Source organism: Cervus canadensis, chromosome 8 (genome assembly GCF_019320065.1).
Source record: "Cervus canadensis isolate Bull #8, Minnesota chromosome 8, ASM1932006v1, whole genome shotgun sequence".
Taxonomy (NCBI): domain Eukaryota; kingdom Metazoa; phylum Chordata; class Mammalia; order Artiodactyla; family Cervidae; genus Cervus; species Cervus canadensis.
In genome coordinates, this window is record NC_057393.1 from 31,937,667 (window position 1) to 31,953,988 (window position 16,322).

The 16,322-nt window shown below is 49.7% G+C and overlaps 1 protein-coding gene across 1 annotated transcript in view; it reads left to right on the top strand.

The window, feature by feature from the left end:
* The first annotated feature begins 4,056 nt into the window (after positions 1 to 4,056).
* Positions 4,057 to 16,322, top strand: part of RRP12 (ribosomal RNA processing 12 homolog) — a 28,644-nt gene continuing 16,378 nt past the window's right edge. Inside the window, exons 1-13 of the mRNA XM_043476382.1 lie at positions 4,057 to 4,293; positions 4,824 to 5,056; positions 6,550 to 6,633; positions 7,981 to 8,057; positions 8,521 to 8,626; positions 8,831 to 8,947; positions 10,020 to 10,158; positions 10,247 to 10,374; positions 11,312 to 11,410; positions 12,018 to 12,109; positions 13,980 to 14,091; positions 14,323 to 14,420; positions 15,693 to 15,807. Coding sequence (XP_043332317.1) covers positions 4,155 to 4,293; positions 4,824 to 5,056; positions 6,550 to 6,633; positions 7,981 to 8,057; positions 8,521 to 8,626; positions 8,831 to 8,947; positions 10,020 to 10,158; positions 10,247 to 10,374; positions 11,312 to 11,410; positions 12,018 to 12,109; positions 13,980 to 14,091; positions 14,323 to 14,420; positions 15,693 to 15,807 — 1,539 coding nt within the window. The 5' untranslated portion in view covers positions 4,057 to 4,154. The remainder of the gene's footprint in view (positions 4,294 to 4,823; positions 5,057 to 6,549; positions 6,634 to 7,980; positions 8,058 to 8,520; positions 8,627 to 8,830; positions 8,948 to 10,019; positions 10,159 to 10,246; positions 10,375 to 11,311; positions 11,411 to 12,017; positions 12,110 to 13,979; positions 14,092 to 14,322; positions 14,421 to 15,692; positions 15,808 to 16,322) is intronic.

The following is a 16,322-nucleotide window of genomic DNA, read 5'->3' on the forward strand; positions in this document are numbered from 1 at the left end:
AATAAGGAAATGTGCTCTCTCTCTCCTCCTCACTTAGATAGTAGGTGAGAAGGTGCTTTGTAACTCAAGAAGATTTTTTTTTGGAGAATAATAATGTTGTTAAGTTGCTAAGTCATGGCCAACTCTTTGTGACCCCATAGACTGCAGCACACCAGGATTCTCTGTCCTTCACTATATCCTGGAGTTGGTGATGGAGATATCCATCAACTCATATCCATGGAGTCAGTGATGCCATCCAACCATCTCACCATCTGTCACCCCTTCTCTTGCCCTCAATTTTCCCCAGCATCAGGGTCTTTTCCAATGAGTCAGCTCACAGTTATTGCCTTCTCATTATGTGCCAGATAGTGTTAAACACTTTTACATGTGTTATCTTATTTAGTTCTCAAAAATGCTATAGGTGGGCATTCTTATCTCCATTTTACAGATGAAAGAAACTGAGGCTCAGAGAGTAAGGTGACTTGCTTAAGGTCAGACAGCAAGTGGTGGTACTCGAATTCTAACCCTGAGGGTTTGACTACAGGATCTATCCTACAAATGTGAGTGGTCCTTTGTTGTTGTTCAGTCACTCAGTCAGGTCCGATTCTTCACGACCCCATGGACTGCAGCACGCCAAGCTTCCCTGCCCTTCCCTATCTCCTGGAGTTTGCTCAAACTCACGTCTATTGAGTTGGTGTGTCGCCCCTTTTTTCTCCTGCCCTCAATCTTTCCTAGCATCAGAGTCTTTTCCAATGAGTCAGCTCTTCTGATGCTGAAACTGAAGCTCCAGTACTTTGGCCACCTGATGCAGAGTCATCTTTATGAGCCATATATACATGGCTAGTCATGGAGATAGTTAATGCCTCTGGGTGGAAGGCGTTGGAATTCTGGGTGGAGGTTAGTCCTTCAGCAAAAAGGTGAGCCCTGAGGTGCAGGGTGGGGAAGAGTGTGCTAGAGTGTGCTGAGGCCATCTGGATGCCTCTTTCCCCTCTTCTGGCACCACATGCCTTCCGGAGGAGACTCTGAGCAGATGCCTCAGGATGGAGGGCCATGAGGGAGCCTGGGGCCCCTCCAATACTTGCTCTAGACTGAGCACCCAGGGGCTGTATCCAGTCATGGTGCAGACTCAGTTTGCCGGCCCACAGTGCCTGCTCTCTAGGAAAAGGATCTGAAGGCTGCCACTACCCTGTGCCTCTTCATCTCCCCATCTGATTTGCAAAACCCCAGGTTGCTTAGTGGTTGTTGCTGTCTCTGTAGGGTTTTGGCTTTAACAGTTTGTTTGCAGTGCTCCCTCTGGTGGCAAAAGGGCACCATAGCACCCTCCACACGGTACCACTAACAACACTTAAACCGTGTTGTAGTCATTTTGACACAATCCTCATTGTAGACCAGTGGGTTCAGTATTATTTTTACCACCTTATGAAATGCCGACTCAAAGAGGTTAAATTCTTGCTCTGTGTGATGAAGAAAGTAAGTCCAGACTTGAACCCAACACTTTCTCTGCCTTCTCTCAAGTGACTGTCCCTACATCATGACTTCTGGTCATGAGCTGCTGCTGCTGCTAAGTCGCTTCAGTCGTGTCCGACTCTATGAGACCCCAGAGACAGCAGCCCACCAGGCTCCCCTATCCCTGGGATTCTCCAGGCAAGAACACTGGAGTGGGTTGCCATTTCCTTCTCCAATGCAAGAAAGTGAAAAGTGAAAGCGAAGTCGCTCAGTCGTGTCCAACTCTTCCTGAGCCCATGGACTGCAGCCTACCAGGCTCCTCCGTCCATGGGATTTTCCAGGCCAGAGTACTGGAGTGGGTTGCCATTTCCTTCTCCGCTGGTCATGAGCACTGCCTTGCTTATAGCAATTTCCAAGTTTGGCTCCCTTTTCCTCCTCAGGCCACTGGTTCCTTTTTCTCAGACCTAAAACTCAGCCTCTGTTCCAGAAGTGGGTCTGACCAGAGGAATTGGTGGTGATTCCTGTGGCTGGAGGCTCGGGCAGCGCTCAGCTGCCATCACTGCCTTCACTGCAGTGGTGCTTTCTCATGTCAACAGTCTTCATGCTCTCTCTGCCCTGTATGCAAGGATGACTTCCAATTTTTAGTCAAACAATGAAGTGTAATATATACACAGGAAAGTACACAAATTATAAGTGTACAGTTCAGTGAGTTAGCACACAGTGATAACATCTATGTAAACTCCTTACTCAGAAATAATTAGAATGTTACTATTCCCTTTGTGCCCACTCTCAGCTACTGCCACCATGAACACTGCTATCCTGACTTCTAATACTATAGATTAGTTATGTCTGGTTTTAAACTTCGTGGGGGCGGGGGCAGTGTGGTTGGTGAGGGCCCTTCTCGCTTTGTGGAAACATGGTGGGAAAAGGTTGGGAAGCTCTGCCAGTTCCTTTCATGAGGGTCCATCCTTATGAGTTAAACGCCACCCAAAAGCCCCCTCTCCTAATACCATCAGCTATGGGAATTAGGATTTTTAACATTTGAATATGGGCAGAGGACACAGTTAGTTTGCAATACATAGGGGAAATTCACATTGTATAAAGTGAAGGAAGCAGGATGCAAAATGGTTGTCAATTTCTGGTACATTAAGATTGACTCATTGAAGGGTCTTACTTTAGTGGAAGCCAAAAAACAGAAGTTTTAAAAATGAATGTTTAAAGCCTAATCAGCCTAAAACCCCAGATCAAGCTTTAGTCTGACAAAATCAGATTTATTGATTTGAACTGAGGAAGAGAATTCTGGAGGAAACTTTGAATGTTGCTCTGCAAGAGAGGGAAGGGAAGCTCTTTTGTAAACTTCCAGTTCTGGATAAAGGATTTTGGGGAGGGGCTCAGGGGAGTGGGAAGCAGTTCTGGATTGCATTCTGGTTCTGAAATGAAATTAGGAGAAGACGAGATTAAGTAGGCGGGAATTGAGTGCTATCATGAGGTAAGAGGATGAGATGGTTGGATGGCATCACTGATTTGATGGCCATGAGTCTGAGCAAACTCAGAGATAGTGAAGGACAGGGAAGCTTGGCATGTTGCAGTTCATGGGGTCAAAAAGAGTCAGACAAGACTTAGCAGCTGAATAGCAATAACAATGAGGCAAGAGTGGTTTAGCAAGTGCATACCCCCAGTAATAAATGAAAATAGCTGAGCGGGTTTAGAGAATCACTGGCTGCTTTTCTCTTTTCCCAGCCTGAACTGGTTTTCACTCAGATCTGGCCAGGTTTTAACTCTCTCTCTCCTTTTTTCCCTCAATTGAAGTACAGTTGATTTACAATGCTATGCAAATCTCCGCTTACAGCAGTGACTCAGTTATACACACATACACATTCTGGTTTATATATGTATTCTTTTCCATGTTTCCATTGTGGCTGATCTCAGGAGACTAGATATAGTTCTTTGTGCTATAGAGGACTCTGTGTGTGTGTGTGCTCAGTCATGACAGACTCTGCATGCAACCCCATGGACTGCAGCCCGCCAGGCTCCTCTGCTCATGGGATTCCCCCAGGAAGAATACTGGAGTTGGTTGCCATTTCCTTCTCCAGGGGATCTTCCCAACCCTGGGATTGAACCCTTGTCTGCTGTGTCTTCTGCATTGGCAGGCAGATTCTTTACCACTAGCGCCACCTGGTTTCTATGCTTACCTTTTGAAATTAGATTTTTTTTTTTAATTATTTTTACTTATTTGGCTGCAAAGGGTCTTAGTTGTGGCACGTGGAATCTAGTTCCCTGACCAGGGATCGAACTCAGGCCCCCTGTATAGAGAGTGCAGAGTCTTAGCCACTGGACCACCAGGGAATTAGATTTTAATCCCTGAAATTGGCTTTTAAAAAGTAATATAAATGTACGTTTGTGTTTTAACCTGCAAAGGAATTCCAGTTTAACAAGGCTCACTCTTGTGGCCAAGAAGCAGTAGCCTTGGGGTAAGAGCCCCAGCTACACTCTACCACCAGAGCTTCCTTCCTAGAAATGGGTCTCCCTCCAGCCTCTCCTTCAACCGAGGCTACAGCCTGGAGACTACATGAAACCGGATGTTGATTCTTTTGCCATGGAAACGGACAGCGAATAAGGAAGTTACGCCAGAGGAAGAGGAAGTGGAGCGGCTGCGAACCCACGTGGGTCCTGCGTGTATTTTAGTTCCCCGAACCCAGTCCTTTAAACTCACTCCCTGCATACTAGGCATGGGTCGCTCGGGGAAGTTGCCCTCCGGGGTCTCGGCCAAGTTGAAACGCTGGAAGAAAGGCCACAGCAGCGACAGCAACCCGGTCATCTGCCGCCATCGCCAGGCCGCCCGCAGCCGCTTCTTCAGCCGGCCTTCAGGTAGCACGGTCGCGATCAAGGCGCAGCCGGGCGGCGGGGTTTTGGGCCGGCTTGAGTCTCGATGGATCTAAGCCGCTCTGGGGCCCAGGCACCAGACGCTTCGTCTCTTAAAATGTCCAATCTCGAATCTGCTGTAAGGGCCCACTCTCCCCGTTTAACAGATGCAGAAAGTGAGTTCACAGGAGGGAGATAACTTGGCTTGGGTACCACAAGTGTCTGCGTCTGTAATCATGCCTGTGATTAATCTTGGCTCTTCACAGAGCGCTTTCACCCTCTTCTCTTTCCCAGGCCCCTCACTGCAGCCCCCAGCCGACTCACACAAGCGAAACCGTTAGCTGGAGGGTTCCCTTTCTGGGTCTGATAAGTTCTAGGCGTACCGTGGGCTGCTGAGGCGGACAGCGTTCAGAATTTAGCCTCTCAGATTAGGAGCCAGGACTCTGTCGGTTTGTTTCCTAGGGATGGTTTTTGTTCTCTTGGCCAAGGAGTTTCGAGTAGAAGTGGGGGCCTTACTCTTTATCTCTGGTTCTCAGGAAAGAGCGACTTGACAGTTGATGCGGTGAAGTTGCATAATGAGCTGCAGTCAGGGTCCCTGCGCCTGGGCAAAAGCGAAGCCCCTGAGACGGCCATGGAAGAAGAAGAGGTGACGCCGGCTTTCACCGAGAAGTCTTCTGGCACCTTCCTGAGCGGCCTGTCTGACTGCACAAACGTCACCTTCAGCAAAGTGCAGCGCTTCTGGGAGTCCAACTCGGCTGCCCACAAGGAGGTAGGGGGAAGCTCAGCCTGAGGCTAATTGGGGGGGCGGGGGCGGACAATTGACTGATGTCTGGTGACAACAGGTGGAATTTCTGGGTGTTGTGTCACCCTTCCTATCCTGTGTCCCTGACCTATTGCATCTCCTAGGGCAGGTTCCACTCTGCTTTTTCTGAGTATCTTCTCATCTCAAGTGTAAAGTCCCTCAGTGGATTTTCCAGACAATTTCCAAATGTCCAAAAAATATTTTGCAAACGTTTATCTCTTCAACTATACCTAACACAGGCCTTTTTATATAGACTGTTTTCAGAAAACATTTGTTAAATAAATTAACACTGAATAACAGTGGCTAGGAAATGTTTTATCTAATTGGACCTAAATGTTACTTTTTTTTTGTTTATAATTTTAAATTATATATATTTATATTTTTTCATTGTTTAAATGAGAAGTGTCAAAACTATAAATGATAACAAAGTGAGATGAGTAGAATAAAATATGAAAGTTGGCCTCCCAGCTTAACTTCTTTGTGGTAGTTACTGTTAACAAGTCACTGTGTACTTTTCTAGACCAGTGCTGTCCGACAGAAATGTAATGTGAGCCACACAAAGGATTTTAAGTTTTCTAGTAGCTATTTTAAATAAAAGTAAAAAAAGATGCAGGTGAAAGTAACCTTAATTATGTATCTCTCATGTAACTTGGTATACTCCAAATATTGTCATTTCAACTTATAATCAATATTTTTTAAAAGTGAGGTATTTTTCATTATATTTACTGTACTGAGTTTTCAGAATCTAGTCTGACACCTCCATTTGGATGCTAAATTTTCATTGGCAGTACTTGACTAGTATTTAAAGTTCATGAAACTTACAATTGCAAAAGTAGATTCTTATACCCAAATAGTTCTAAATCTGTTTCCCAATAAGTATTTGATGTTTAAAGAGGCAGTTCCTCAGTCATACTAGCCAGATCTCAAGTTCTCAACAGCCTTTTATCAAGTTATTAATACTATTCTAGACTTTTTTACCCAGACTTTGTCTAGTTTTACTGGAGCACCATTATATTTTATATACACTATTCTACAACTTTTTTCCCACTGATCAGCGTTTCTAAATTCATCTATGTAGGTGGTCACCATTCTTTTTAGTGGTTACATCGTATTCGAATCTGTCATTAGTATGTGACACTACATTATTAATCCCCTGCTGAAGGCTGCGTCATTGTTCCAATTGGTTGCTGCAGTGAACACACTTGTACACAAATGTTTGCATATTTGTGCGGGTATTTCTATAAGGGGTAGAGCCCTGGATATAGGTTTTGGGGCAAATGTGTATGTCTTCCAGTTTGCTGGGCCCCGTGATGTGTTCCCCTGGCTCAGGGTGCACTTCATCTTGTCTGCTTTGGGCTTTGTCAGGAGATTAATTGGTGACGGAGGAAGGAGAAGAGGCTACCCTGGGGTGGGATTTGATTGGAAATAGATGTGACAGATGACTTCTCCCTTATGTGCAGATCTGTGCTGTCTTGGCTGCTGTCACAGAGGTGATTCGCTCCCAGGGTGGGAAGGAAACCGAGACTGAGTACTTTGCCGCACTGGTGAGTGAACGCGGCTTTCCGGTGGGCATTGGGAGTAGCAGGTTGTTCAGGCTGTAGAGAGAAGACAGGGACCCCTGCATGCAGGGGTGGAGAAAGACAGCCTTGAAAAGGTGAAAGGGCTTCAGTTATTCTCAAATGGCTTGGTAAGGCTGGCGGGATTTCCTATATGATTCTTGTGAAACAAAATCCAGTCCTCTCTTTTATTTATTTCTTTCCCTAGTTGATAAAACTGGGTTACACCCAGGGGATTCTCTAGTAAAACTGTTTTTAGAGTGTAGTCTGGGGGTTCCCAACACGCTTTCAGGGGATTTGCTGTTGTTTAGTCTCTAGGTCATGTCCAATTCTTTTGTGACCCCATGGACTGTAGCCCGGGCTCCTCTGTCCATGGGATTCTCCAGGCAAGAATACTGGAGTGGGTTGCCATTTCCTTCTCCAGGGGATCTTCCCAACTCAGGGATTGAGCCCACATCTCCTGCATTGCAGGCAGATTCTTTACCTCAGAGCCACTGGGGAAGTCCTTTGGGGGCTTGGCTAGGTCAAAATAATTTCCATAGTACTACTAGACCATCATTTACCTTTTTCTGTGTTGTGAGTGTACCTTAGAGTTTTCCAGAAGTTATGTAATGTCTAATGACATTTTAACAGCTCATGAAATTGTGCTTGCATATTCTTTTTTTTTTTTGTGCTTGCATATTCTTATGTTTAAAAAAATTTTCTCCATTTTAATTTTTAATATGATAAATATCAGTAGATATAATTTTCATAAACAAAATATCTGGGGAAATCCTCAATAATTTTTAAGGGTTTAAAAGTGTGAGAATCACTACTGTGGAGAAGGTGCAAGCTATAACCTATGGGCATCATCTGACCCGTGGCCTGTTTTTGTATAGCCTGAGGGCTAAGGATGGATTTTACATTTTTATAAGATGGTTAAAACACACAAAGAAGAATATGCAGCAGAGACCACATGTGGCCTGCAAAGCCTGAAATATTTATTATCTGGCTGCTTTTTTCAGAAAATGCTTTTTAACCTCTGTTCTAGAATAATGAAGTAAATTGAATAGCAGTATAATGGTTTTCATCACATGTCAGGCAGTGTTCTAAGTGTGATGTGTATTAATTCAGTTAAACCCCACGACAACTTAATTATCCATGTTTTACAAGTGAGGAAACCCGAGTCACAGAAAAGTTAAGTTGCTAGTCCAGAGTCACAGTGACAGAGCTGGGATTTCAGCTTCTGACACCAGGGTTCTTGGTCCTAACCATCCCCATGGGTACACGGGGCCCCAGTACCCCATTTGCCCAGCATGACGTTCTTCCCACATTCCCACCCCATGGCCCGGTCAGATGACAACCATGGAAGCGGTGGAGTCCACGGAGTCTCTGGCTGCTGTCGCTTACCTGCTGAACCTTGTCCTCAAGCGGTGAGTCCTGGCTCCTTGTGAGGGAAGAAGGGAGTGGGGCTGGAGGGGAGGGAGTAACACAGGAATTATTAAAAAGAACCAAGAGATGCTAAGTATCTGGTGGCAGTCTCCCGGCTCAGGCTCCGGGTGGCCTGGGATGTTAACAGGACAGAAGGTGACTGGGGTGGCTGGGCAGGAGGGGTGAGGTGGAATGTGGGGCCCGCTTGTCTGGGGACCTGCAGCCAGGCGACACGTGGGAGAGGACTGGGGGGAGCTTCTAAGGGCCCATTGGGTCGATAGTGGTAGAGAATATGAGGGAGGCGGGGAGCTCAAGGGCCGTCGAAACACACTGAATTGGGTGTCACGACAGGGGAGCCAGCTGAGTGACAGGGCCCGAGCTGCCCCGCTCTGCCCAGCTTCTCCAGACCAGCAGCTCTCAGAGACCCCTCTGGGCTTCTCACCGTCTCTGTTCTCTCCCCCGCAGCGTGCCCAGTCCTGTGCTCATTAAGAAGTTCTCCGATACCTCCAAAGCCTTCATGGATATCATGTCAGCCCAGGCCATCAGTGGCTCCACCTCTGCCCTCCGATGGGTCAGTGTCTGGGTCTGGGTGTCCCCCTGCCATCTTCCAGAGCCCACCTGATTTGGCTAAAGCTTGCACGCCTCCTGGGAGGGGCATAGGCACTCTGTGGACCCTCAGAAAGCCCTTTGGCATTTTCCGGAGTCCCTGAGAACCTGGGCTGTCTCCCACCTGGCTGAAGCGGGTGGAGCTGAGGGTCTCTGCCTCTCCTCTCAGGTCCTCTCCTGTCTGGCCACCCTTCTGCGGAAGCAGGACCTGGAGGCCTGGAGCTTCCCTGTGACCCTGCAGGTGCACCACGGGCTGCTGAGCTTCACCGTGCACACCAAGCCCAAGGTGAGGCTGTGGGACCCCGGGCTTGGAGGGGGCGGCCACTCCCATCCCAGTAAGCTGGCTGCTGCTGGCCCGCTGAGTGGCCCAGGGAGGTCACCCTGAGTGCTGGACTCCTATTCGGAGTTTCTGCTCCGGCCTGAAACCCTGTCTGCTCACTCCTTCTGCAGGACGGATGGTCATAGTCAGGCCTGTTTGAGTCTCTGCTGCCTCACTGGTCAGTGATGTATTTAGTTACAGTGGAAGGAGAGGGGGCTGGAGGGGGCTTTGGAGTCACACAGAACTGAGCTGAATATTTGACTCACTGTGCTGGGACCATGGACAAGTTACCTAATCTCTCTGAGTCTTGGTTTTTTAAGCTGTAAATAGGGATAATAAATCAACTTTGCTGCAAGGTCATGGCGACACTCGGGTGATTTCCTCAGACCTGATACAGGCCCCGGCTTATAGCCAGTGCCTAGTAAGTGGTGCTCGGCCACGCTGCTTCCTTCTGAAATTTAGAACTGGGGGGTGTGTATCAGTCATAACAGTCCTAAGAGTCACTCCTGGTGCTGAGCACTCTGATCCCAGGTAGGCCTGTGCCTCCTTTCCTGCAAATCCCCATGGCGGTCCCCTCACTTGCTTCAGGTCTCTGCTGAAACGTCACATCATTGGAGTGACACTTAACCTGATCACTGCATAAAAAAGAAACAACCCCTGTTTTATTGTCTGCAAAGTACTTTTGTCTTCTGGCATGCATTTATTTACTTCCTATCTCCCGATGAGTTGCTGGTTCACTGCTGAACTGGTGAGCACTCTGTATTGTTGAATGATGGCGTGAACAGAGGAATCCGTGTTGTAAAGATGAGACACTGAAGCGCAGAGACTAAGTAGTTTGGTTTGCTCAAGGTTTATTGGTGAGTTAGTAGAAGAGCAGAAATTGAAACCCAGGTTTGTCTTACTTATCAGCCCGGGAGTCCACGCAAAGGATGCCCCCAGCATGGGTGTGTGATTGTTGCTCACTGCTGGTGGTCGTGACAACCACCCATGTTGCTGGTTGAGTGCTGACCCGGCCCTGTCCCCTTTTCTTGCCCCTCAGATCCGGAAGGCTGCCCAGCATGGGGTGTGCTCCATCCTCAAGGGCAGCGAGTTCATGTTTGGTGAAAAGGCCCCTGCCCATCACCCTGCTGCCATTTCTACCGCCAAGTTCTGCATCCAGGAGATCGAGAAGTCCGGAGGTGGGGCAGCGCCGTGGGAGTGGGTGGGGCGGGGCTGGGGCCAGCTGCAGACAGTGGGCTGGAGTCTCAGCTGCCTTCCGTCTGCCAGGCTCCAAGGAGGCCACCACCATGCTGCACATGCTGACCCTGCTGAAGGACCTACTGCCCTGCTTCCCAGAAGGCCTGGTGAAGAGCTGCAGCGAGACTCTCCTGCGGGTCATGACCTTGAACCATGTGGTGAGCTCGTCCCCCAGTGCATGGGGCACTCTGAGGAGGAGGGAGGGCAGAGCTTCAGACCCCAGGCCTGTGTGCTGGCACTCGGGAGGCTCACTGTTCAGGCCAAAAGCGGGAGTTGGGGTCTCCTGGCCCCGACCCTGCTCTTGGCTACACCCAAGGACCCATCTCATCCCTGGTGTGGGGCAGACAGGGCAGCCTCAGCTGGGAGATGAGCTCAGGGAGGGGGTGGAATCGGGTGGGACTGGTGAAGCAGCCGTCCTCCCCTGCCTGAGCTCTGCCCCACCCACGCTTATGGTTATATTTTTCTCTCTCTCACCTTCTTCTTTTGCTTACTCAGTAAGATCAGTATGACACTCTAAAGACACATAAAAGTGATGTGTTGCATTTCTGCTATCCTAGCACAATTCTGTTAATCTTTATATGTTCTCTTACAGTGTTTGTTCACATACATATTTTAAAATATTCATTATATGAATAACATGACCGTTGCTTAGGAAAAAAAAAAACTCCAAAGTATATAAAGTGAAAAATAGAGGTCTATTTTTCCCACCAAGTCTCATTTCCTAAGATAAATAGTACAGGCAGCTTGCTGTGTATCCTTTTAGACAGTTTCTTTTTAAATAAGCAAACACATAAAAATACAGTTTTAATTATAGTATGCCAACCATTTGTAGCCTGTTTTTTTAGCCCCTAATGTTAAAAACATTTTGTTCACATTTCTCTGATGTTGTTTAAATCATTAAAAAATTTTCCCAGTGGCTGCCAAGACTTCCTAAAGCAACAACTGTGTCTGAGTATCCAGGCGTCAGGGGCATGTTTGAGGTTCAAAGGGCCCAGGTCTCCCCCGCAACCCACCAGATGGAGTGGGATGTGGAGGAGCCCAGGGCTGCAGTGACCTCCTTAGTGGGTTCCCCACTAACCTCCACGTCCTTTCCAGCTGGTGACAGCCTGTGCTATGCAGGCCTTTCACAGCCTCTTCCATGCCAAGCCCAGTGCGAGTACCCTGCCGGCAGAGCTCAACGCCCAGATCATCACAGTGAGACCTAACGGAGGGATGGGGAAACGGGGGACATGGCTGTGCCAGGGGGCAGCCCTGTTACCTGGCTGCAGAGCGAGGTTGGATAGGCCAGGCTGGGCTGTCCCAGCATAGGAGGCGGGTAGACAGCCAGGAGGCCGTCCACCAAAGCCACATTAGTGTCCACAAGTGGGGCCCTGACTCTTGACTTTGTGGTAGTTAACATAGTAAACCATTCAGCATGGTCTCATGGTAGCAGGTACCTCAAACAGGGATCTCTAGGTGGATTTGGGGAAGGGGGCACAACCCTCCCCCAACCAAAAGAAAAATTGTTTGTAAAAATGTGTGTATGTGCTCACATGCATTTTTCCAGAGAAGCGTTCTGGTCTTTCTCAGGTTCACAAAGGGTTGTGTAACCCAAGTTATTCTCGACTGCTCCTAAAGACGTTTCTCCCCTAGAAGCTGAAGCAGAAGGGCTTCATGGATCAGGGAAAGGAGGGCCAAGGGGGCTGTGAGTTCTAGGGCCCCATGTGCAGGCTGTCATGCAGTGATAGGAAGGGGTGTTGTCACTGGGCTGCTGCTGAAACACTTTGCTCAGTCACCTGCTTGTTCCTGGTCCCTCACCTAGGCCTTGTACGACTACGTTCCCAGTGAGAATGATTTACAGCCCCTGCTGGCCTGGCTGAAGGTCATGGAGAAAGCCCATATCAACCTGGTCAGGTAAGGTCATGGTAGAGGGTGGTCCTGCAGCCACCAGCCAGGCTCCCCACCCTGCACTGCAGACAGGAGGGCCGTGAGCCAGAAGTTGGAGGGCGTTCAGCTTTTCCTGGGGGTGGTGGCGGTTCTGTGTTGAGTGTGTGCAGACCAGCTCTTGAGTTCATGAAGGCAGGGCTGGGGAGCACAGCCTGAGTTAGCCAGGGCTGCTGCCTCTCCTGCCGGAGCGATTACCAACCAGCTGTGAGGAACAACAAGGCCTTCTGAGAGCATCTTCCCCACTGAAGGGTGGGGGCCAAGAGCCCCCGGCTGTCACCCTGTGCAGTCGTCTGCTTCTCAGAGGGTATCATCTGCTTTCTGCAGCTCGATCCTACTTCCCACCTGGGTTAATGGTCCCCGTCTCTGGGATTCTTAGTCCTTCGAATCCAGTTTCTGTTTTGTGTCTCTGTCATAACATGGGGCTTCCCAGGTGGTACTGGTGGTAAAGAACCGGCCTGCCAATGCAGGAGACGTGAGTTTGATCCCTGGGTTGGAAAGAGCCCCTGGAGGAGGGCATGGCAACCCCCTCTAGTATTCTTGCCTGGAGAATTCCATGAGCCTGGCCCATAAGGTTGCAAAGAGTTGAACATGACTAAAGCATGCACACAAAACACTCCCTCTTATAGTAGCCACTGGATAGTTCCACTTATCCCAAATAAGATTGAGAATAAAACTGTCAGTTGGTGATTTCATTTTGCCTGGAGCCAGGGTCGAGTCCCCGATGGCTTGACCTCTATGTCATCCTCTGTCCTCTGAAGGCTTCTGGTTGGCCCCCAGAAGACTGTGCTGGGTACTCTGCTTCCATGTTCCATCTCACTGATCATACCACCCCACAAGGAAGGTCTCAGCCTATTTCATAAACCAGAAACTGAAGCATTGTGTGTGAGCTAGTCATGCAGCTGCGAGGGAGCAGTGCCGGGTCTGCCAGACTCATGTTCTTTTTCTACACTAAACTGCTCTTTACCTGGAGGTGCCAGAAAATGGCCAGATCATTTTGTTCTCCACTTTTCAGGGTTTATCCTGCAGGAGGTCTCCCGTAATTATAGGATGCTTTTTGTGCGTATATGCTAAGTTGCTTTGGTCCTGTCCAGCTCTTTGTGACTCTATGGCAGAAACACCTAGGAGTAACCTGGATGTGTCCCAGGATGGGTACTGGTTAGGTGCGAACAGTGGGATACTAGGCAGCTGTTAGAAATAACTGAGGTAGATGGGTGCATGCTGATATGGGGAGATCTTCAAGATCTATTGAGGAAAAAGCAAGGTGTGTAATTGTGCATTCTTGAGCCAAACTACCAGGGTGTGAATTTAGACCACTCCCACTCCCTCACTAGCTGGATGGCCTTGGACAAGTTATTTGACTTCTCTGTGCCTCAGTTTCCTCATCTCTGAAATGGGAATTGTGATAGGGTTTAATCTCAATTGTTGTTTTTATTTTTTACAAAGTTTAAGTGAATTAATGTTTGTTGTTACACCAGAACTTGGCATGTGATAATTGTTCCATAAGCGTTGGCAGTTATTATTTTGTGTGTTTGTATATGCATAAAATCTTCTGGAAGAGTATTTGAGAAACTTAGCCTTGATTTTCCCCAGGGAAGTGCATCTGAGAGTCAGTCTGGGAGACAGTGTGGGGAGGTAGGCATGCTCTTGGTTTTGTACCCTGGAGACCTGTTTGAACCTTTTACCATGTGTAGCTGTTACCTGCCTGACAGCACTCTGTACAGTTGCCCACCAGAAGGGCCTTTTGGTGCCCCTTGGATCTATGGCTGCTGTCAGACCTGGGCCATCTGAGTCCCCTAGGCCTCGAACCGGGCACCACAGAAGCCTTTTGTCTTGACAGGCTGCATCGGGATCTGGGGCTGGGCCACCTCCCTCGCTTTTTTGGAACTGCAACGACCTGCCTCCTCTCCCCCCACTTGCCGGTGGTAACAGCTGCCGCCCAGTGCCTCCAGGTACCGCTGCCCCCAGCCCCAGCCTTAGTGAGGGGAACAGAGAGTCTGAGGGGGCCTCCTGCTGCCCCGTCTCCCCCAGAGCTCGCCCATGGTCTCTGGCCCCAGCCGGTGGAAGAGGTTCTCGGAGTGGAGGCAGACTTCCTGGAAGCTTCAGGGAGCAGTCACCTGGGAAGGCGGAGTGGCACTGGGGGGCTAGCTTAGGCCCAAATGGCCGTGGCCTCTCTTTTGCAGGAGATCCTGAAAGAGTGTGTAGCTCCCCACATGGCCGACATTGGCTCCGTGACCTCCTCAGCCTCAGGCCCTTCCCAGTACATCGCCAAGATGTTCAGGTGAGGATGCAGCCTCTGCGTGAGGAGGGAGTAAGGTGTGCCTGTCGAGAGCTCCTCATGGTGACAAGGGTTCCTCTTGTCAGCATGGCGGGCCTTGCGCACACTGCCAGAGCGGCGGCTGTCATCTGCGCGCTGGTCACATTCTCGTGAGTGTGGGCTTGGGGGCCTGTCCTCCGCCTCTCAGTACCTCAGGGTCCTCATCAGGCTGACGGAGGTGAGGACTGATGAGGTCTTAAATGTAAAGTCTGCAGGATAGTGCCCACTGTGTAGTCAAGCACCAATAAATAGAAACTACTGGTAGTTCTGTGGTTCCAGGAGATAGGTGCCGGCCCCGTTTTACAGGTTGGGAAGGCTGAGCTGCTAAGTGGCAGCCTGACTGCAGAGTCCGCTCTTAGTGCTGGGCTGCCCTCTACACCACTGTGAGAGGGGCCGTTCACAGAGGCGGCCACCTCGTCCTCCCCGCCACCAGCGAGGAGCCTCGGAGCACCAGGGGGCCCGGGTACCTGGTGTCCCCTCTGGGTCTGTCTGCTCAGCTCTGGGGTGTGCTCTGGGCTCTGTTCCTTGCGAAGACCTGGAGTGAAGTTTCTGGAAAACTGAGTAGAGCTGTTCTACCTCCACCCCACCCCCAACTCCCCTCTTTCCCCACACTGACCCCTATTAGCCATTCTTGCCTGAAGCCTCTGAAGCTCAGCCTTGAGAGATGAACTGAACCCAGTGTGCATAGGCCAGAAAGGGCTGGCGCCCTGCCCGCCTCCACTGTGGCAGCTTCCCTCCCTCTTATCCAGACCACCTGTTCCTACCCCAGCTTCCTACCTCTGGTCAGACTGAGAAAGCATGGGCTTTGGAGGCTCAGTGAAGGGTACTTAGTCTCTCTGAGCCTCAGTTTCCCCATCTGTTGTTGTTGTTCAGTCACTAAGTTGTGTCTAACTCTTTGTGACCCCATGGACTGCAGCATGCCAGGCTTCCCTGTCCTTCACTATCTCCCGGAGTTTGCTCAAACTCAGGTCAATGAGGCCATCCAACCATCTCATCCTCTGTCAACCCCTTCTCCTGCTCTCAATCTTTCCCAGCATCTGAGGATGGAACAAATAACCTCACAGCCTTTTCTGGAAGTGTGAGGATTATATAAATGAGATTCTTAGCATAGAGGGCACTTGATAAATACTAGTTCTCCCCCCTTGGCCTTCCCTGGAGCCCTACCCTCGCTGTGGTCAGTAGTTCCTGGTGCCAGCCATGGACTTGCGTGACCCTGACTGCCCACTCCCTTGGCAGGGCAGTGGAGGAGGGCCTGACGTACAGATTCCATGCAGCATGGAGCTCTGTGCTGCAGCTGCTGTGTGTCTTCTTCGAAGCCTGTGGGAGGCAGGCCCATCCTGTGATGAAGAAGGTGAGTGGGGGAGCGGCTGGGCCAGGGCAGGAGGTGGCGCTGGGGCTGTTAGACCATGACCTCTTGGAGGGGCATGTGTCTCTGTTACGTCTGCACTTCATCCACACTCCCTACCCACCTTCATCCACGCCAAGGGCCCACAGCAGGTGCTCAGTACTGTGTCCCCAGGAAGGTGACTGGGCCAACATGGAAGGAACGAGAAGAGGGACAGAACCACCCCCCCCACCCCCACCCCCTAATGCCTGCTTGCTAGTCTTGCCTGGAGGTGATGGTTTTAAAACTCACAGGGAACTAGTGTGATTCTTCCTCACCTCTATCTGTTTTGTTTTAATTCTTCAAATTTCCTATAACAAGTGAGCATAGCATGTTAAGCAGCCTTAAGTCCTGGGGAGGTTACTGGGGCCCAGAGGAAGCCATGTAAAGCTCAGGGATCACCCAGAGGTCCTCCTTAGCTCCCGGAGCAGGTGGGGGCCCAAGGACAGGCTGCAGACCTCTCCAGCAGTGGAGCAGCTCCA